Here is a 22432-nt window from a genome sequence, read left to right as displayed (position 1 = left end):
TTTTATATTTTTTATTGACAACACATTATTGCCGTATATTAACCAGCTAACGTAGGTAGTTATTAGTTGTACTAGCCTTACACTCACTTATTCTTTCTTCTTATGCTTCTTCGTTGGTTTAGAGTTACTTCTTTTTGGTGTTAGATTCCTACAGTAATTAGTTAAAATGTGACGAGAAATTATATAAAGATTAAATTATATAGAAATAATTAATAGTATAGTTATTCACAATAAATGCGCAATATGTGAGATTATTCAGGATAATTATTTTTTTTATTTTAATTCGCCTAGTAAATTTATCTTATTTTGAAATCTGATCTTTATCATTAAATACATCTTTACCCTTTATTTCTCTTTTATTTTAAATAATCCCATCACTTTACAGACCTTTGCATTCTTGTTTTTCTACTATCATAAGAAGGATGAAAATAAATTCCTCAATTGACTAGACTAACTAAACATATTAATTAGTCTGTTTTTATAATATCAATTTCTGACCATTTTTTTCAAACGCTTAAAAATTTAATTTTTGAGTCAAAATAGGAAGAGAGCAATGAGTGTAACAACTAATTTACACTTGTATGTTTTTGTGATTTTTTTATCATAGGGTATAAAAGTTTTTTCAATAATTAATAAACTATAAAATAAAAAGCTTAAAGTCTCAAAATCTACATTTTATAAACAAAATTTACATAAAAATTTATCGAGAATTTTGGGTTAGTCTAGCATTTGTGGGTTTTTCCTTTCATTTTTGTAATATAGATTTAATTAATTTCCACATTCTAAAAAAGTACTTAATTCTCTTCCCCTTATATGTAAAGATTTACTAACTTACCCAAAATAAAAATCTATCAAAATTAGTCTCAATTTGAATTTTTTTAGCCTTCAAAAAAAACAATGTTATTTTAGAAAGTTGAATTCTTATGATTTATAGCTCTTTATTACAAGAGGTCAATGTATTTCTTTCTCAAAAAAGTGTATTTGAAGAAATGTACGTATTTTTTTTCCAGGAATATATGTATTTAGTTTGTTGAAACACATACATAAAAGTTGAGAAACTAATAATGATCCAGATCGATTTAATATTGTAGAAGAGCATATTGTGCAAAATGATCATTAAGTATAAATTTACAACAAAATATGAAAAACAATTTAGAAGAACTTCTTTTCTAGACGACACCCATTATTTTGTTCTAATCCCCTTCCCTACCCTACCCTACCCCTTTTCGTATCCAAATGAGCAAAATGATATTCCCCCGTTTTCTTCCCCATTTTTTCATTCATTTCCTTCTATCCAGACATAGCATTAGATCTAAAAGTATATACAACGTGCGAATTTAATGTGTGACCGAGTCCCCATTCTATAATCAAAGATTAGCCCAGGGTAAGAAACATACAAATTACAATAACATTCAAAATCCCATAACCTATTATGTTAAAAACATGTGATTGTGAGAGTTTGTGACATGGCTAAGCTAAATTATAACTTCCCGGAACATTGGAAGAGACGAGTCGCTATAGCTCTAGTACTGACTATGGATGTGAGAAGTTGATGTAGCTCGGGTTAAGCAATCTCCCAGCAACCAGGAAGTCCTTGTTGACGACATTCTGCAGGATTAAGCTATGGCAAAGCAAATTATTCAAGCTACAGTCTCTAGATCAACATCAGCGTCTGTCTCCCCATCTATCATCCCTGGCTCAGCATCTAGATCCGTTTCAATTTGTCCAGCTTCTGGTGCATCTGGGGATTCAGAACTTTGTTTTGAAATCTCGTCTAGTGTTGGAGTGCCACCTTGAGAATTATTTCCAGTCGAATCCATGTCCATTGCAGCTGATGGGGCTTCAAGATCATTTCTTCCGCTTTCTCCATCCACCTCACTCATCGACGTACTCTAGTAGTTACAAAGTTAAATTATAAAAGGGTTGAAGAAAATCTGTGACGTTTACAACTCACATTTAGCAACACTTCAGAGTTCAGAATGCATCCCAAATATAAAACAATACAGCATTCTGTTGCTGAATGCCACAGAGTGGCTCCCACATAGGCTGGGTTAAGGTAGTCAGATGTTTGCAAAATAACATTGTAATTTGTAATATCAAAGTTGTTTCTGATCGACATTGCATTCAGTTAAAAGAACAAAATGTAATGCTCTTGAATCCGAAATACCATTACATATATTAAAAGAATTTACAATGCCAGAGTTTTAATCCCAAAAGATTGGATTGACTGCATGAACCAATATATATAAAAAATTTGATAAATAAAATAGCTATATTATGCAGATGTAAACCTGCGGCATCAATTCAGTTCCAAGTTTGTCACTTTACTTCTTACCATTGGAAATCTTGGCAGAAAGCTAAATTGTTAGCGTCACTATGGGTAAAAGCAAATGGTTTTTTTGAGCATGCTACTCTATATGATTTTTTTAGGAGTAATTGGGAGATTGTAATGTAGATTTTAGCTGATTTCTTTTGGGATTTCTCATCCCTAATCTGTACCATCGACAATTTCCCCATTAATATAATTTTCTTTATAAAAAAAAAAGCGCCAGACGCATTGAGGCATATGAGGATACTAGGTGCAACTGTGAAAGTCTTCCCAACGCCAAACCGAGAGCTTTTCGTAGGTGAGACGCACTATATTCTCAAAAAGCTTATAAAACAATTCTGAAGCATCATTACTTAAACAATATGATTTTCATATTCAAATTGCATAAAAACTCTTAAAAATTTGTGATCATCATTCTAAGCAACCGATATAACACAAAAGAGGGTACCTAAACCTACAATCTGACATATGGTCTACTTGTTTTTGTCTAATTGTTGTAACAATGTTAACAAAGAGACAAGAAGAGAGAAAAAAAGAAGAATCCAAAAAGAGAAGAAAGACCGACAAATCAAAGAGGAAAATTGAAAGAGGAAAAAACATGAAAAATTAAAAGGAAAAACCAGCAAAATCCAAGAAAAGGAAAATCGAAAGAAGAAAAAACCAGATAAAAGAAGACATGAAACCAAAAAAGCCAAAAAATAGAAGAAGTCATGTATGAAGAAAAAAAGATGAAGAGTCTTGAAGAAAAGAACAAAAATGAAGAGCCCACAAGAAAGAAGATAGAAGAAAAAAAGAAAAAATAATTAGTTACCCAGTGGTGGTGGAGGTACTATGAGAGAAGTCCGCTAAGTTCGAAACTCTAAGCAAATCCTTATTTTGCCTTCTCTCTCTCTCTCTCTTAAAAATGAACCAAACCTTCTTCCTTTTCTTTCTCTTTTCAAAGAAAAACATACTCTTTTTGCGTCTATTAAAGAATATTTTCTCCAAAAAATCAAGAAAGCAAAAAGCATAAGGCACAAAAAAGCGCCAAAAGCATACAAAAGCTCGCACCTTTCGTATCTCGCTGAAGCTAAATTAAGAAAAGTAATTTTTTTGAGAGCCTACCTTGGAGGCACGCTTTTTTTAAACTAAGGTTGTCCCATAGTGAATAACCTGAATATCTTTCATTTATCGTCTGAAACAATCCTAAAGATGTTAAGTTCGATATGTTATCATCGGTTATGTTAACACAAATTGTTCCATGCATAATTTAGGCATAAAGGCTGAAATTCCCCCTATTGCAACCAGCATTCAAAGAATACAAATTCCAAGTAGATTTCAAAAAACACAGGTCATAATACCTGATTGTCTTCAGATGGAGGTAAAGAACCCTTAATATCATCCTTCTTAGCACGTTTGGACTTGTCAGTTGGCTTTGTTTGATATTTGTACCTAACTTCAGCAGGCAAAAGTTCCAGGGGTACAACCCCTTCAATGCCAAATTCAGTGAACTGTGAAAGAAACACAAAGTACATTCAATGTCTATTTACTAAGACACAGAATTCTCGGGTCACACATACAAGGTCATTTATCATACCCTAGAAAAGCCTTCCAAGTCTTGCCGTGCAGAAAATCGAAGACCTTTCCAGCAATATACCTGAAATTTCCATAGACAAGCCAACACATCAGTGCAACACACATAAAGAAGCAACCCTATGAATATTTAAAACAGAAGATGAAGTGTATCATACTTTCCAAGTATCACGTAAACATTACAAGTATCAAGCCAAAAATAGCTGGACATAAACATTACAAGTATCACGTAAGCTTAGCTAAAATCATGTAGTGCCAACGGATTCATAGCTGTGAAGTAGCACATGGCCAAGGCCATGAACCATTAGTAGAGCTAAGCTATTGTTTGCTCCACATAGTTCATGGCCTAGATCATAAACTCAGGGCAGTCCAGCTTCAAATGGCCTTTGTCTCCTTGTTTATTGTCCATTTTGAACATGGTACTCGCTGGAAAGCTATTGAACTCACTTCTATCTCATAGTAGTGATTTCATCTTCAATGCAAAGTAAATTAGAAGATATGACTTTTGAAGGCTGATCCGTCGACAGAAAATCAAGCATTTGCATCTATTCTTAAACTACACAAAGACCTTGATTAACCTCTATAAGAAAACAACACAAATGTAAACCAAAGGTGTTTGATGCTTATGCATCACTAAGTAACCCTACATTGTGTCTTATCTTTGTATCTGTTGTCATAACTATATTGGTCGCAGGTCGATGGGAGGACATCCTAATAAAATAGATTGTTAGACTTGTGGCGACAATGCAAGTATATTCAAGGATTGCTGCAAAACAATCAGGTGAAGTATATTGGCCACTTAGTGACCATCCAAACTATCATAAAACCAATGACATTTATGAAATTTTGTATATATGTATCTTTTGTCTTATTTATTTAAAGAAGGATAGGTGGGAAGCCACCATCCTATTAAATTGGCTCATCAGGCATGTGGCGACCATTCAAGTATATTAAAGATTGCTGCAAAACCTAAAGAAATGTATACTGAGGAGACCATATGAACAATCAGTAATCCTTAGGCATTATGCTTTATTGTGTATAGCAAATCAGCCTTGTCGAGCTTTGATGACAATCAATTCTATTTTTGGATTGCATTTGATATTGAAAGTAGACTCATTGGGGTAGTTACAATATTCCAACCAAACCGAATTTGAATGCCAATTTACTTATGAAAATCTGAATCAACATACTAATAAATATATTAATTTGTCGGAGTCAAAGCAAACTAGAAAATGTAGTCACTCAACAACACCCATCTAAGAAGTGCAACTACCTTGTTATTTTTGTGATGATACTCGGCTTCTATACCAGCTGAAGGATCCATCTGTCATCACATTAGAAAATTCATCATGTTGTAAGGGTCAAAATGAGTTAGTTTTTCAAGAATGCAATTATAAAACAAGAAAATACAAAGCAACAGCCCCAACAATGCTAATGTCTTCCACCAAGGAAAGGAGGGGGGGTTCAGATATTGCAGCCTAACCCTTCTAAAAAAATAGGAGGCTATTTTGAAATAGGAAACTCAAGATAAGATGGGCTTACATCATCAGCCATTGCCTTCCAATAATCTGTAACGGCAGGAGTTTGAACTCGTTCAGGATCAGTGAGAGCATTCTAAAAAGAAGATGAGTCATTTATGGCATAAATCTAGATTTAAAAAAAGCTTAAAAAAGAACAGTAGCAGCATCAAACACTTTTCACAGATTCTATGAAAGGTTAATACTTATGTCTAACACACCGGATTCTGATCAGCCCATTTCCACAGCTGAGAAAGTTCCTTGTTCCCTAGTCTCCATCTTGGCCGACTGCGAACACAGAAAAAGATTCATATTAATTAGAAGCAGAACAGACTAACCACTCAGATTTAAATACTAACACAAACACTTATGAGGCGTTCTCCGTAGACCCCCAAAAATCCAAAAGGCCAACAGTAAGAGCCAGACATCATCAAAAAGTGGGGGAACCTGTTTCTAAATGAATACATTTCAAATCATTTGAAAAACGATAGGAATAGAACTTTTGTGTATAAGCATGTTAAAGACATGCCTAACTTAAATTTTAAGCAAGGAGGTTTCAACTTTCAGCTAAAGAATGAGAAGTGTTCCCAGCTATGGAAGGCAGACTCTACAGGTACAGACATACAGTAGTATACAATAATTGATTAGATTGTAATTTATGGAGTACGACTTATCATGTCAAAGTCACAATTCCTAGTAGTAAGGATAAGAGAGCTGAATTCCAAAATGACTGTGAAAAGATGAGGGATAACTTGGTATGAAAGCCAATATATATGCACGGGATTAAAAGAGCCACGCGTGGCATTGCAATAATGAACGTTTTAGTTGTTTCAGTCGGATAAAAAATTCTTCTTAGATTTCAGATCTACGTCATAACAATCAATCTTTAATTCAGCTGGAATCACAAAAGCACTTTCAAGACTTTTTCGCTTGTTACAGGAAGGCTCAACTGTCTGAAAGCTAGTTTAGCAAGAGGCAGAAAGCTATTCTCGTGCTTCCTTCAGTGGTACTGGTACCCATTGTAGGACTCTAAATTTGAAAATCTTCTCCACTCTCTTGATGGCGCCAGACGCCAGTTGCTGGAATAGCTTGTTTCATTATGGCTGGTGAATTGTTTTGTACATTAGCTAGATAAGGGGTACAGGACAATCCGGTAAGATAAAAAACACTCGTTAATTCTTAGTTCTTCCAAAAGAGCTTGTATATATGCATCATTTTTCAAGAATCACAATAATAAAAAAAATAAACTATTTCTGGAAAAAGCAGTCACTTTCTTGATGATATTTTATTTACTAAAAAAGATGCCACAACAGTTTTCAGCAAGGCAATTTATCCTAAAGAAAAAAGCAAATACCTAGACATAAGACCAGCATTTTGCTTAGCAAAACCAACTTCATGCCAAAAACACTATCTCTCAAGTAGCACAGCTAAATTTATCATTTCCATATAGCCTCATACCGTTTTTTTAAGCCATCTGCCTTCTTCTCAATTGGTTGTTTTTCAAATGGTGGGCAACCATCACGCTTCCACCATACCTGAAAAGAGATAAATTTAATCATATTCTTCGTTTTTCTGGAGATATTTATATAGGGAGCATAATTTTTAAATACCAGCTGCATCCATCCACTCACAACAAGAGCCCATTCACTTAAATGGGAAAAAGTGGGAAGGGCAGTCAAGTGAAGGAAACAGCTATTGAATTGTGACCTCAAAGCTGCTAACTACAAACATCCTCCTCACTTTCCATGAAGAGATTAAGACAGTATTAAAAGGTCTTCCAAGAGAGAACAAAGGTTCTTACCCAATTTTTTTCACGTTCTAAAATATGCTCGATATTGCTGAGGAACTCTTTCCCTTTAGGGGGTGTCACTTCAAGAAGCTTCTTTACACGATCCTCTGAGGCTTTTATTTCTTCTTTCTTCAATCAGCGCAAAAAAATTATACACATCAAATTATTAGTAGCATAAATGCTATTTAAACAAAAAATGGTAGGAAATGTGAATTCACTGCAAAAACATCATCAACTTGGGATGAGAGAACATATATAACACACATTTTCGTAGACTTTGGTCTACAATTACAAGAAACGTAACATCAAGGTCTCTCTTATAGGAGATTCAGATATAGGACCTTATCTATGTTACTAATACATGTAGGGCAAGCATATTGTACTATACAGTGGCGGATCTAGGAGCGAGAAACAGGGCATGCACATAGCATACAAAAAATTATGTAAAGCAGTTTTTTTTGGGGAAAATTGATAGGAATAATCCAAACTATGATTGTTCTGTGCAAAATAATCCGAACTATAGGTTATTTGGGAATAATCCATAATACGAAATTGTCTTTCAACAAATTCTGTGATGACTCAAAACTGGTTAAACGAGTACATATTTCTCACTAATTTTCCCTCTTTTTCTCTTATCTGCGACTTTTTCATTTCTACAACCCACATCAGTACTCTGAAGTCTGATCCATGTGTGTGCTCCAAAATTGATATGATCTTACGTAGACCACCAAAACCACAACCAGGACAGTTCTGCCGCCACCCATACATAGCCGCCATGAATACCAATCCTCATTCTTCAGTAATACAATTATTATCAACTTACCATGGCTTTATTCTCAAACTCAATTATTTTATCAGTCTGTCTGGGTTCTGAATCCAGATCCTGCCCCAGAAGATAAACGGTTGAGTAATTTTTATTAAATTTCAGTAAATTACTTGATGAGATTCAGCATTAACAGGAACTACAACATCCTGAAACCTTTGTTTATTGTCATTGGTACTGAAAGAATTGGAAGCATAAATTTAAAATCAACATATTGGTTATCATAAAAAAGATAATGCTCTTGAATATTGAGCAAGTACTGCCATCTTCTCATTTCACCATAGTCAGTCACGATGCACAATATAAACAGCTAAGCACCATCATTCATGAGAAACTCTTCCCACATCCACCCACACAAAAGTGCGTTGACAAATAGGTTGATGTAGATCATTTCATCAAATTAAAAACACCATAACGATGGAAGAAAACTAACCAGTTATAGAAAACTAAACAAGCAAGCAACAAATAGTTCAAATTTGATACTTTTGCATAGTGGTAGAAAAAGACGTGAAAAATCAGAGTAGGAAAATTGAAGCTTACAATATGTTGAGATATTTTTTAGTCATGGTGGTGGGTTGGGTTGGGATAGGGGTGGTAGTAACCATTGCGTAACAAAAGAAAGTTATTGGGATTTGATGGTGGAAAATTGTGGGGCTACGTTGTGAAGGCCAAATTTTGGTGAAGTTGCATTGTGGAGGATGAGTAAAGGGTGAAGCTGCCAAGCTGGTTATTGAGGTGTGAATTGCTACTACACAATGATTGGTACAAGATAGTCCAGTTAGAGACACACATATCCCGTCAATCACAAATGGAGTGCAAAAATCAAATGTAAGAGGGTAAGAAGGGAGTAAAATGAAAATTACAGCATCATAGGCATTGTCATGCATACAGCATACAAAAATAATACAAGTGATTTACTGCAAAAAAAGGGGGCAATGCCAAGTGGAGCTGAACAAATATAAACAAGGGTTTTTTGAGGTTTCTGAAGGATGTTAAGGAAGGGTGTTTCAGAATGTAGGTAGAGCCTCTCTTTGTAGAAACACCACAGCCTTAATCCAGAAAATGCACTGAGGAACACCATAATCACCTACATCCACATGAATCCTCTTCCTCTATTCACCTGTCTCGTGGTGCTTTCCATGTTCCAAACACTTGATTTCTTCACATCCTTTTCAATGCTTCCGACCAAATCATCTTTTCCAGTGCTCTAACTTCTTCAAAAGTTCTCATAAGCCATAACCCAACTACCCACCTTCATTACCGTAGCGTCTTCTGTTGTTCATCACGCATGTCCAAACCACCAAAGCTAGTTCACCAGCATCTTGTTTTAAATTTGCAACTCCAAATATTTTCATTTTAAATTTAGTCCTCTACTATATGAATGTGCATCCATCTCAACATATGCATCTCAACAACCTGATCTTACTATCATCCTTCGTGAATGCCCGACATTCTCATCATTTGTTAATGCTGTGGAATTTCCCTTTAACTTTAGAGCTCTAAAGGTATCAAAACATCCACAATTATCACAGTTTCTTTTCTCCTTTCCACTCCGCCAGCCTGTACCCAGTGAGTCACATCTAGGTCTAAATCTCTTAGTCTAAAAAAATATCAACCCAAAACACTTAAACACTCACTGCAAGGAAATATTTCTTACAATCTGACGCGAATACATTCTCAGTTGGATCATCTTCAGACTTCTAATCAAAATAAAAATCCATGTACTCAGTATACTTCGAGCTAGACCCACTAATAACACTCCATATACTCCGTTCACTTCTAGTCTACTACTCCAGCACTCTGATATGTCTCTAAAATTCCAACTAAGCATTGAGGTAGTACGATTTTAATCTAATCATATGTCATCCAAAATCAACATTAGTAGATGACTAGAGTTGGGGTTAATACTAAATTGGAGATATGCCATATGGGGAAAGTAAACTTTTCCAACTTGATTAAATTTCAATTCCACATTGATAAAGAATTTATGACAATATTGGTTGTAATATATAGAAGTATGAATGAGTTGTGACAATTTCGGTAAGCACACTGCTAGAAGAGCATCGTAAAATATATCTTGTAAAATGTGACATAAACAAAATCGATATTATATTAAAAAAGTATCTAATCTAGAATGGCAAGCTGAATGTTTCCAGTTCATATGAAAGTGTCAAATTTCAAACTCCATAAAAGTTAGAGAATATTTACATGCAAGTTATCTTCATCTTTCTCTCTGTTAGGAGGAAACAAAGACCTTTTTTAAAGAAAAAATAGTCAAAACTGGATGAAGTATATTTGTATTTCACTTTCTATTAAGCTTATTACTGCTATGAGTTATCCATTCTCTCGAAAATGTTGAACTGCATTGCTATAATTATTCATTTATTTTAGAAACACCCAAATATCCATTCATTAACCCTTATGAAACAACATATTCTCTAGATAATATTGATAAGAGAAAAGAAAGGACAAGGTGTCATAAAACTATCAAAAGATACTAACCATTGCTTCTGATGGTAAATCTTTGTCGGTCTTTCCAGGTGCCTGTGAGAAGCAATGATTGAATAAAAAGCGCTCCAACCATTAACAAAGGGTACTAAAATATCTATGCAGCTAGTCCGGTACATGAAAAATTTGGACTTCCATCCATATCCTCAAAAAAAAACTCTAAAAATAATTTTTAAAACAAAAACAGCCTACCTTCACATAGTCGAACACTATTAAGCATTGCACAAGAACATGACGTCGGAAACTAGGATCTTTTAGCTGGAATTAAAAAAAAAGTGTCACTGAGTGAATAACGGCGGAAGATGGAAAATTTTAATTTGCTAGTGCTTGAAAAAGACTACAAAGAGAAAATGCTATTTACGAATGTGCAATAGATGATAATAAACTACCTCCAAACCCATCAGTTTACTACTTGTAAGATATTTGATATTGAACGCTGCTCCCTCTTCTTCAAGATTATTGGCATTTCCCTCTTCATCACTCAAGGGTTGAGCCTCAAAGGTATTTAGTACAACCTATTGGTAAAATTCAAAAGAAAAAAGGATGGCACAACATTAGTAGTCTTCTCGTTAATCAAAAATAGTTTCTTTTCAATTGAAAAAAAAAAAGTTCTTATAGTACCGTCAAGCTTGATGTAAACCTGTGCCATTTGGTAGGATTAAGAGTCAAGGATGGAGGATTGCAAAAGTACTCCTGAAAAGACCGGGTTACAGAAAATTCAAGATTACACAACAAACAATGCCAAAGCCTTAATCCACGATTGAGATTAAAGAAATTTACGAACATAATTAATTCCATATTATCTTATTCATAATAAAGACATAAGTCTTTGAACAGTTCTTAAACTTGAAATAAAACTGAGTGACCGTAAATAATCCCAAAGCAAATAAGAAACAAAAGCAAACACAATAAACAAGTTCCATAATAAGGTTGACAACTTGACACACTTAAATCATTTATTATCGCAATTGCATAATATACCAAGAATGAAGAGGTGAATAAATTTACATCAAGAATTGAGCGAGACAAATGGATTCTCCCTCCATAAGTACGCATCCCTAATTAGTCATGCTAGCAGATGAAATCTTTTGGGTAGAAATTTTTTATGTTATGATGATTTAGAGAATTTACCCCCTCTTACAATTGTTTTTCAAACTAAAATCCATAGTATTAATTATTCTATATATGTAATTTTCTACAAATTCTTCAATAAATTGTTGCAACAATAGCAACAAACATTTCCACAACCTTAATATGAAAGTACATGGTAGGCTACATGAAACAAAACAAATCCATATGTAAGGTTGCGTGTACCTAATACCAATGTGTTAATTTTCCATTTAACTCTAAACAACGCTATGTATACATGAATTATAAATCGATTATAGCAGATCCCAATTCCTCATATCATTCTGCATTCATGACATTCAAGTCATCTTTGTCGTTCCAATGATTCTTTAATAAATTGTTAAGACTTGAAAACATTCAGATTAGAAATAGATATGATGAACCTTTTTTAACAATAGGGTAATTCTGATTTTGTTAGATTATTTAGTTATTAGTATAAGTCGACATTCATGGCCTTTGCAAATGTATATTTGGGAAGGCAATATTCTTTCAAAAATAGCACATAAGCTTCCCCATAATTTTTTCACTCTCTCATAGCTTAACCAAGAAGAAATTCTAGAAAACGATAAAAAAAGGTTGAATTACATCAATAAGATCTCTGCTACATTTCTCTATACTTGTATACTTCAACATTTTTCTATTATTCACTATAATGGCAGAATTCATCAGTTACAAGCATAGTGTAAAAAATAGTGTAAAAAGAAAGCAGTATCGCATCTCATCAGCCAAATTCTAAAGGTTTTCAAAACAAACGAACAAATATTTCATGTGTCGTAAAGGTGTAAAAGAAACCGCGTTTTGGGCCGTATCAGTTATCTTATGATCGACCGATATTTAGGCATTATGATAAACCGTATCACTCCCATTATCGTATCATCATTTTGTTACCACAATCGCCCACGTTTTTACACTATGGTTACAAGTTACAATTGTCAACTGGTGTAACAAGTTGATTCTACTATTATAGTGATTAATACTCAAAGAATACAAAAATATACAAGTACAGAGAAACGTAGTATAGACCGTGTTGATGTAATTAATTGAAGAACAAGATATTATATGCATTCAAGAGGCTTGCACTCTCCTAAGACATGAGCATAAAACTCACTAAATGTAAATAAAAAATATTCTGATTCGTTTCCCATTTCCCTCTTCCTTATTTATACTAATAAACTCAAACTAACTTATTAGTAAAATAGCTATAATACCCCCTCTATCCCATATATGATAGAATCTAATTACTCAACTACATGTCACAGCTTACATTTCCTCATATGCATGCAAAAGACTCATGCTAGAGACCAATTCATTATCAGTTCTGAAAATTTTCTATAACGCAAAAGGCACAGGTTCTTTGTTTTTGGCAAAGTTATCCACCATCAAGGGGGATAAAGAGAGCTTCATGCAATATTAACAATACATTACCACCAAGCACGTCAGAAATCATAATCTACTATTCACCTGTAAACTCCAAAACGTCTTGTAAAAGTTGAAGTCAATAGATATACCTATTATAGAAAAGGAAAAGTTCCATGAGTAACAACGTACTTCAAACACAGAAAACAAAATGCAATCAAGTATAGAAATACCATCAGGAGCTTCTTTCTCATAATTGGTTTCATTGGATGTATTAAAAACTCCCTTGATATTCACAGCTGTAAACATCAGGAAAACATTACAAATCCACAGCAGAAACTAGTCAATACCAACATAGCACACATGAACAAACCTGAACGCTCAGACAACGGGAAAAAATGTGCCAGAAACATAAGGATTCGTCCACAAAACACCACATCATTGGCCTGCAATGGTTCAACCTCCAATATGTTATATGTCACATTCAATAGATGTTTCATACCAATAGTTGGATGGAATTTGATTCGTTGGAAATAAACATCTTCTTGATATCCATTGGCCGAAAAGTAGAAATTATGATCCCTACATTTTAGTAGAGCCCGGTGCGAAAATTTCTTGTGAAATAAATTTAACAAAAATCAAGAACAAAAATAATGTAAATTCGTAATGTAGGGATGTGACAATTGACAAGAACATCTGCAAATATAAAAAGGTTCAAATCAGAGTAAAGGAAGTTGTTCATGAAGTGAGGTCAAAGGTCATGAAGAGATGCAAAGAAGCTAGACTCCAAGGGAGGGGAAAAGGATACTCAAAGAAGGCCAAAAGTCAACATAGAATGGCTAAGGACCTCAAAATGGTCCAATTTATTATGAATACGCAACAAAGATTATAGTGCAAGATGAAGAGATCAAGGATAGATAGAAAGAATATTTTATTTAAGTTGTTTGAAAGAAATCAAAGTGGGGTTATTGAAGAGCCCAATATTGAGGTTTAGCAATAAAATTGGGAGCTTATGCGAAGGATCAAGGGCATCCCAATAAAGGTTGGTAAAGAAAAGGCGGGTTGGGATTGATTTCATGACTGATATATTGAACAAGATATAGAAGACAAAAGAGATCCCACAAGGAAAAGCGCCTTAATCATTATCTATAAAACAAAGGAGATTCAAAAGACTACTCAAATTATCGAAAGATATAGTTTATGAGCATCATTGCGATTTAGCTTTTAAATCCCATTTGTTTGAATGTCATTGGTTGTGCTAGTAAAAACCTGTGAAAATCAACGTAAGTACTTACACTTACAAATTCGCAATATGATCATCCAAACAAAAATTAATAGATATGAATAAAATTGGATGCTTATTCTCTTTAATGTCTCATAACCCATCTCATTGTTCCTCATTCCTAGTTGTGACTCTTGGTTTGATTAATATATTCATTACTTTGAATCTACCATAGGTTCAAAAATTGTTAAAAGGTATCAAGATATCAAACTTTTAAAAAGTTGGAATATAATTGTCAAATGCCCCTCCCTCAAACTACAGCAAAACGATATAGAATTGCAGTATTTAGAGTTGATCACTTTAAATCCCATCCTCAATGTACTATTTTCTCATTTTGCGAGTGGCCTGTTATGATATTATTTAAAGATCCATAGGTTTCAATTTAATAGAGTTTGTAATTATACAAGGCTTTCAAGTTTCAAGCCCTCACGGGAAAGTAGGCAATACTCCTCCCCTTTGCTCCCAAACAACAAATAAACAAATATCGGAAATGTATTAAAAAAAATTGGAAATAAAGCAAATTTGCATGCTTTCAAAACTTAGGATCACACTCGTAATCAAGCAATGAAAACCAAATTCCGCCTTTTTTCCCTTCAACAATCACACAGTGAAGAGACAAGGTATAAAGCCAAAATCTCAAAGTAGCATTGCATTTACCAGCACAATTAAATTGCAATTAGTAAGGGGTGTTAAACAATGTAAGTAAGCAAGAGTCAGATTCTAGAACCTTTGACAAGCGACGAAGCAGTTGATTACAAGTCCTAAGCATCACAAGTTTACCACGGGCAAATAGTTCTTGCTGATCAAACAAGCACAAAATAATATCAAAACAAATTTAAGCAGAAATACAAGTAGTACTTCAAGTTTAAGGAAGGAAAAAATCACACGAAGCTAATCAATGTGACAGCAAAGTAATAATCACCTTTCCAAGTATGTCTTGCTTGCTTTCAATGTAAGCAAAGATATCTTTGCAATTCTTCATTGTTGACATTTCTGTCAAATCTTCCAGCAACTGAAATATCATGCCACCCTCCACATGCTCCTTCTCGCAGAGATACAATACAATATCTGTTTGGAAAAGTAAGATGAACACTAATTGAAACATAAGAACCATAATTTAACACCCTTCCTGGGTGGACTGAAACAAACTATTCATTTAGTAATTAATTCTCCTACAAATCATGGAATGCAAGTCCCTGTTTAGACTGCAGTTGCATCAATGGTCAAAAAAATATGATTGCTTCCTTTATAAGTAACAAAACATTAGGATTACTTTTATGCCTCTTCAAAATAAACGTCTTATGGTTATATTATTTCTGAGTTAACATTTAATCAAGGTGGCATGAACATTGTTCAAACCTAAAAGAGATCAAAAGTGCATCAAAAAGTAATGGACATAGTTAAATTATATTCAATATTTTCCAATAGAAACTTATTTTTGAGAGGGAGACTGGAGAGAGAGTAACTTAAGTTTGAAGGATCCCACGATACTGAGGATACTCAATGTCAAAGGAAACTCAAACTACCTCAAAGATGAAAAGATAATAGTCACCACATACATTTGCTCTTCAAGACAGGAGATCTTAAGGGATTATCTGGCATTTGCCCATCAATTAAACATAATTTTCAAAGATAGTAAAAGCATTTGTCCACTCAATTGAACAGATTTACAAGATATTCAACATAGAACAACAACGGAAAGACCAAACATGAACAATATTCCACCAAAAGTATGCATCTATCTTGAGCCATAATATTTACGGAAAAGTGTGGACATACCTAAAAGACGAGGGATTTGACCAATTGCATCATCTTCTTCAACAATGGATTGGCCATAATGCATGATTGGCTCCCCTGACTGTACTGCACAAGACTGCAACAGGGCACTGGCATTCAAATCAAACTTCCATAATATTTGTAAAAAAAAAAAAAATACAAAGAACTGTAGCATAAGCATATTCGACAAAACATTATGTATTCTTTTTAATACAAATTAATGCCTCTAGGAAGATGGACTGTAATAGTTGAAAATGCAAGAAAAGAAAAAAAGCTCATCCTATATGATATATTGACATTATTACAGTAGACTGAAAGCTTCAACCGCAAAAATAACCAGAAGAGAAAAAGACTATCACAATCACCGAATTATGGCCCAGTCACTTAGCTAGTTGGCTTTGCAACTATTCAGGTATAGCACTGAATTAGATAATTGAGGTTAAAACATAAACACATACAGCGATAAGAACTACATAATGAGAAAAAAGAATTCCGAATAAAAAATTGATTGTACTCGTACCACCAACTCTTGCAGCAATGTCCGCAAAATGTTTTCTAACAACTGATTCTCATCCAGAACTAATTTTGTTTGCCTCTGCAAAGCACAAGTTCAACTGAAATCAGCCAATCTTTATACAAGGAATAATAAGGCTAATTCAGGAAAAAGTAATAGAACCGTAAAGGTCAGAAAAATGGCAACAGTAGTTCTAGTCTAGTTTGACAGAAGTATGCATGAGTAAAGACATTGACATGTTCATCGCTGAATTGAAAAAATAAACCCAACAACTTATACAATACAAAAGTTAACTAGCAACTAGCTGGTATTTATTTAAAAAACAATGCGCAAGAGGTGAAAAAAAAATTGAATAATTATATTGGCAGCATACTGAAAGGCGAAAGCTATAAGCCTACCTATCACTAATTAAAAATCTCAACAACAAATTTCTAAGGTCGTGTTTGATAAATGAATTTATGGCAAGCTTGTTGGATTTTTTGGCTTATTGGTAAGTGAAACAGCAAAAAAACTTGTTTAAACTTTTAGGCCATGATATAAAAACTTATTTTTGATAACTTTTTTCCTTGGTTTTGTCATGTGGCCTACTTTTTCTTTACTTTTTTTAATAACAGACAACAATCCAAAAGTAATATTACCAAATAATTCTAATATCAGCAAGCTCAATGGCTAACAAAAAAAGCAAATGCAACTGCTGCCAACCAGTAGACCATAGATCTTCAATTCGAGATGCAACATTAGAATATTAAATTCATAAAACTGAAAAAAAAATATGCAAAATAAAAATGACACATGTTCGCAATGACAAAAAGGCTTGAACTTTCTTGCTTTTTACCAATGAATACTGAATTCATTGGTGGTTTTCATCTACTATATCATTTCTTGACTATCATTGTTTTTTGTTTGACCGGTCATCCGCGATTATTTTCTGCACCCATTCTGCTTATCAAAAAAGAACTCATATACATCAAATACTAGGTTTGCCACCAACCAACATTCAATTGCCAAACAACCTCTAAATATTTTTTTAGCTTTATGGATATAAACAACACAGTTAATGACAGATAATGAAGTATCAAAGTTCCATAAACCTAGTTAGTACCCATGAGTGCTGCTTTCTAAAATTCAAGGCCATTAATTAAGCAGAAATTCAAGGCCTAATCATCCAAGCACAACAAACATCACTGATACACACAAATGCAGCCCAACAAAGTATTTATGTCAAAAATAATAATTACGAGTAACAAATACCAAAGAAATGACAATTTCATTAACAACATTCCATTACCCTAGTTCCATTAACTATTAAGTGGCTCCCACGTGAGGCAGGTGTTGGGTCCGAATTACGCACCCTTACTTGGTCAGTAAATAAGTGACAAAAATGACAATTTGATTAACAAGAAATGCAATTGAATCATCTAAGAAAAAAATATTGCCTGAGGTTTAATGGCTTCCTGAACAGTTTGAAGAGCAAAATTTTCAGGCGGCCCCGAATGCAACAAGGCTTTCCTAAAAATCTCCTGAAGAAACAAAGGCAATAAACACTAGATATTATTAGCATCTCAAAATTCATATACCCACAACCCAGAAAACGATAATTTATGCTTTTAGTTAAAATAGTCAGTACTACATACTCATTGACCTAGTATGAATTAACCTAAATTTGAATGCAACCGAAACACAAAACAATGAATTAGAGTGAAAGAGAAACCATAAAGAAGCATAATGCGAAAACAGTAGTTCACCATAATCAAAGACACCGCCTTTTAGGTTTTCTGGTGACAAAACCGACGGAGCCGACGGATAATGGAATGATTTGACGGCGCCGACGGGCGAATCAGAACAGCTTTGATTATTGTTCTTTAAAGGGAATGCCCAAAACCCAAATCATCAAGTTTCAAATCCCATTGGAAATGGCAAGTTTATTTTTAGATGGGCAAGTTGTTTGTCTCTTTGGAGTTAATGTTCATTCTTGACTATATATAAATAAATATGTTTATAATCTAATTGTGATTTTTATACATAAAATAAATTCCATTAAATTACTCTCCCCGTTTTTTTTATTTGCCCACGTTACTTTTTGCACGTATTTAAAACAAATTTGAATATTCAATATCTATGAAGTAAGCATCAAAAAGAAAAAAAAAAAAAAGAACCAACCGCCTCCTTCTCCTTTTCTCTCTTCTCTCTAAAAAACTCTAATCCCTATAGTTGGTTTGGGGCTATTATCAACCTTATGGTTAATGGTAAGCCCCTAAATTTGTCCGTTTTAAGCTTTTTGAATATAATTAGAATAAATATTTTTGTCCTCTCCCTACAGGAAAGTTGTTCTACCATTCATTGGGTTGATTCTACCCATATATCGGGTTTTGATCTATCTCTTCGTGAGAGTTTGGAGTTATGAAGTTTGGTTTGTAATTGATTTGTTGGTAGAGATTAATGCGATAATGTAACAGACACCAAAATTGCAATTACCATCAACTACATCAAATCCAATTCTATCTCAAGACTACAACGGATCGAAAGACCCCATCGTAAAAGGTTGTGTCAAATAACGATGTGAAAGAGGATATTTAGAATTATCAGACCTCATGTACAACGATCATAATTTTGTTAATTTTGAATTATCTTTGATTAATATTGTTATGTACTTGCTAATTTTTATCTCTGATGTAGATGTCGTATGACTCTTTATTAATGAATTAAGTATTATTTATAAAAAAAAAAGTAAGCATCATAAAAAATTGTAAAAATTATATACAAAAAAACTTTGCATCAAAACAAATTTAACAATATCTCATATGAATATATTTTATTTTCAAAATATACTTCAAATATTCAATTTAAGTTTCTCTTTCATAAAATAGAAAAATTTAAAGTTGACAAATAAAATAAAACAGATGGAGCATATCAAGTTGATTATAATTGGTTTTGGTAAATTGGATTTATTTTAGATAAATGTTGGCATAGATAATTAGTATTAAAAGTCATAGTTGTTCAAATTTAATTTGTTAAACAAACATTGAGAAAATTTTAGAAAAACAACTCTATTTTTGAGGCTAGATCGTAATGTTTAGTTAATATTTTTGTCAAACCACTTAGTAACAAACTCAAAGTAAGAGTAGAGTTGTTTTACTATTGTGTCTCTTTCTCCCTTTGGTAGGAGCAATTGATTTACTTTAGTACATTTTAGTTGGAAAATAAATAAAACAATTAAACGAAAGAAAGAATATGAGTTCAAAGATTAAAAAAGAAATGTTTCTTTTGAGTAGAAAAAAAAGGAAATGTTTTTAAGTATAAACAATTGAATGTTTTCTCTATAAACTACTCTTTAAAACTTATTTATGACTTTACAACTATAAAAAATATTTTTCATTGTACTTGTAACAACCCAACTTACCGTTGACTAAGTAAACAGGGTCATCACGGGGTTTACTTCCCAAGAATCTCAAATCTCAATCCCAAAACTTGCGCAAATGACTTTTTAGTTCTAAATCACAACTAAATCAGCTAATTCTCGGTCCAAATGTCTATCTAATTCATAAAGTAATCATAAAAGTCTCTATAAAAGTCCAACATAACCAATACAGTCTAGACTAATATACAATTACCAAAGCTTAATACAAAACTACAAAACTCTATCGTGCTCAGCTCATAACATTCTTGGAAACTCTAATTAACTCCGCTAATCCATCATTCTCGACTGGTTTCGATCTGTAGACAAACTAAAAGTTGGAAACAACAGAAGATCAGATTAAACTAAATGAGAAGTAACAATCCAAAACAACAAAACACAGCAATTTCCAAACAAAGGTTTATAAGCAACATCAGTTTCCTAGATCTATGTGCGCACAAGGAGTCTAGTTTGAGAGGTGCCCCATAGCTCTATGGCTATGTCGCTCTCGGGTGAAGCTAGTCCATATCTGAATGACAACTCGCTTCAAAAACAGGGAGCAGGGAACAATGTTCCTCAACTCCGTCAATGACCAGCTTGCAAGCCCGATCCATTGACCATATCATAATATCAACATAAGCATTCACAGCAACATTTGTCTCAACAATTTCCAATTTCAAAGGAGCTTTAGTAAAAATTTTATTTTCAAGAATGTAGTCTGGCCAGACCCCTTTTAGGGACTGTTACTACTCACCAAAAACGCTTCAAGAAGCTAAGTTTGGTTCTCTGCGATCACTAGAAGGATTCCACGATGAAATCGCCTCCTGAAGCATAACAAATATAACATCGCAACAAAGCATACGATACTACAAACTAAGCTCATATAACTCATTGCATCTCCTCCTATGATAGCATCTTAGTTCAAGCTTCTATTCTAAGTTCTAACTCCAACCTCTAATATGTCATCAAGATATTATAATCGTGATCGAAGCTAGTTTATACTCTTTTAAAGATTACTCATCCCTATAATTCTCTTTGTATTACCAATAAAACACAATATGCAAATTTAAACCCAAAATCAAGAATATCCGAAAGAATCTATTAATCTCATCAAGAATATCCAACATTTAATCAATATAAACAACAAGTATTTTATCCCACAATCAATGATTTTTCCAAAAGTAACTCCTAATTCATACAAGACCTTTAAATCATTCATAATCCTACAAACAATCAACATTTCTCATCAATTCCTTAATATCATTCATAATCCTACAAACAATCGACATTTCTCATCAATTCCTTAATCTTCATAAACTTTCTTACTCGTCATCCAGATTCAATATAGTAACTCCAACATCATCTATCCATTTACTTATTTATTTTGAATCGACACAAAATAATTATTTATCCTACACTCACAAGCCCACGAGAATCATCGTTCATCATCAAAGATGAATTCCCTCAATTAATTTCATCACCTTTAAATCCACCAATTCAATACTAAACATCAAACATTCCAGCAATTCTTATTACAACAAGTCTATATGTTTAATAAATCATGAATCTACAAATGTAGTATAAAAGAAATAGATTTGAGATAAGATAATATAATATAAAAGAACAAAATTAAAAGGTGTATAATAATCAAATCTTTGTACCAGTAATGTGCGGTATTGGAGACCAAGAACAAAGCAATTGCTGATTTTCGAATCAAGAGAAGGCAAGAAGACCGTTGTTTTGTGTTTGTTGTTTCTGTTCGGATTCATAAAACAGATCGTATTACATTCAGAAATTTAAATTTTTTTTAAACTTTTCGAACAAAGTACTTGTTGTCTTGTGTTAGGGTTCGAAATCAGAGAAACATGAAGATGAATGTTACAATGTGTTCGAAATTTAAAGAAAAGAAGGGGAAACTATACCTGATGCTGTTCTTATGTATTTCTTTCAGAAATCAGAGGAAAAAGATTGGTTTTGTGTTTTTGTTCTTCGAAAATCAGAATCAAGGAGTAGGAGCCATTGTTGTACTTCCTTTGAAAATCGAAGACAGAGGAGACGGTGGTCACCGTTGTTCTTCTTGCGAAAATCAGAGGAAGAATGCATAAGAAATCAGAGGAAGGAGATGACTCTGATTTCTTCCTTTGGTTCCAACGAGTGAGAGAGAGAAAGAAAGGTTTTGGTTTTAGTTTTGTTTTTTTTTAATCAAACTAAAAGAAAGGAAAAGAGAAAAAAAAATTAAGTTTAGAATATTTTTATATTATTTATATTTAAGGTTATTCTCGTACTAGTAATTCTTTTAAATTCATTCGTCTTAATTATTAAAATCTCAAATATTACAGTATCGTTCATGTAAAATAATACACATGGAAATATTTCTATTTGTTATTATTGCTAGTGATTTGTCTTTTCAAAAAATTGTTGACTCGACTTACAATTATCAAAAG

General features: G+C 33.3%; 1 protein-coding gene and 1 long non-coding RNA gene across 2 annotated transcripts; both read right to left on the bottom strand.

The window, feature by feature from the left end:
* Window positions 1–1283: 1283 nt before the first annotated feature.
* On the bottom strand, window positions 1284–18569 carry LOC130814035 (THO complex subunit 1). Its single transcript, XM_057680019.1, has 21 exons — window positions 18340–18569; window positions 18031–18114; window positions 16601–16675; window positions 16084–16177; window positions 15227–15372; window positions 15032–15103; window positions 13396–13468; window positions 13256–13321; window positions 13128–13174; window positions 11160–11231; window positions 10928–11053; window positions 10731–10796; window positions 10533–10574; window positions 7220–7336; window positions 6877–6953; window positions 5640–5706; window positions 5444–5515; window positions 5175–5225; window positions 3906–3965; window positions 3670–3819; window positions 1284–1892 (listed from the first exon to the last, which is right to left on the bottom strand). Exons 1-21 carry the CDS (start codon window positions 18340–18342, stop codon window positions 1641–1643), a joined length of 1812 nt encoding a protein of 603 aa, XP_057536002.1. The 5' UTR covers window positions 18343–18569; the 3' UTR covers window positions 1284–1640.
* Window positions 18570–19486: 917 nt separating this feature from the next.
* On the bottom strand, window positions 19487–22187 carry LOC130814039 (uncharacterized). The gene is made up of 3 exons (XR_009042276.1): window positions 21911–22187; window positions 21650–21743; window positions 19487–20319 (listed from the first exon to the last, which is right to left on the bottom strand). It is a non-coding gene; the product is annotated as an uncharacterized LOC130814039 (long non-coding RNA).
* Between the last annotated feature and the right edge of the window lie 245 nt (window positions 22188–22432).

Source organism: Amaranthus tricolor, chromosome 5 (genome assembly GCF_026212465.1).
Source record: "Amaranthus tricolor cultivar Red isolate AtriRed21 chromosome 5, ASM2621246v1, whole genome shotgun sequence".
Taxonomy (NCBI): Eukaryota; Viridiplantae; Streptophyta; class Magnoliopsida; order Caryophyllales; family Amaranthaceae; genus Amaranthus; species Amaranthus tricolor.
The sequence above is the reverse complement of the archived record's forward strand: the minus strand, read 5'-3'. Positions and strand labels throughout refer to the sequence as shown.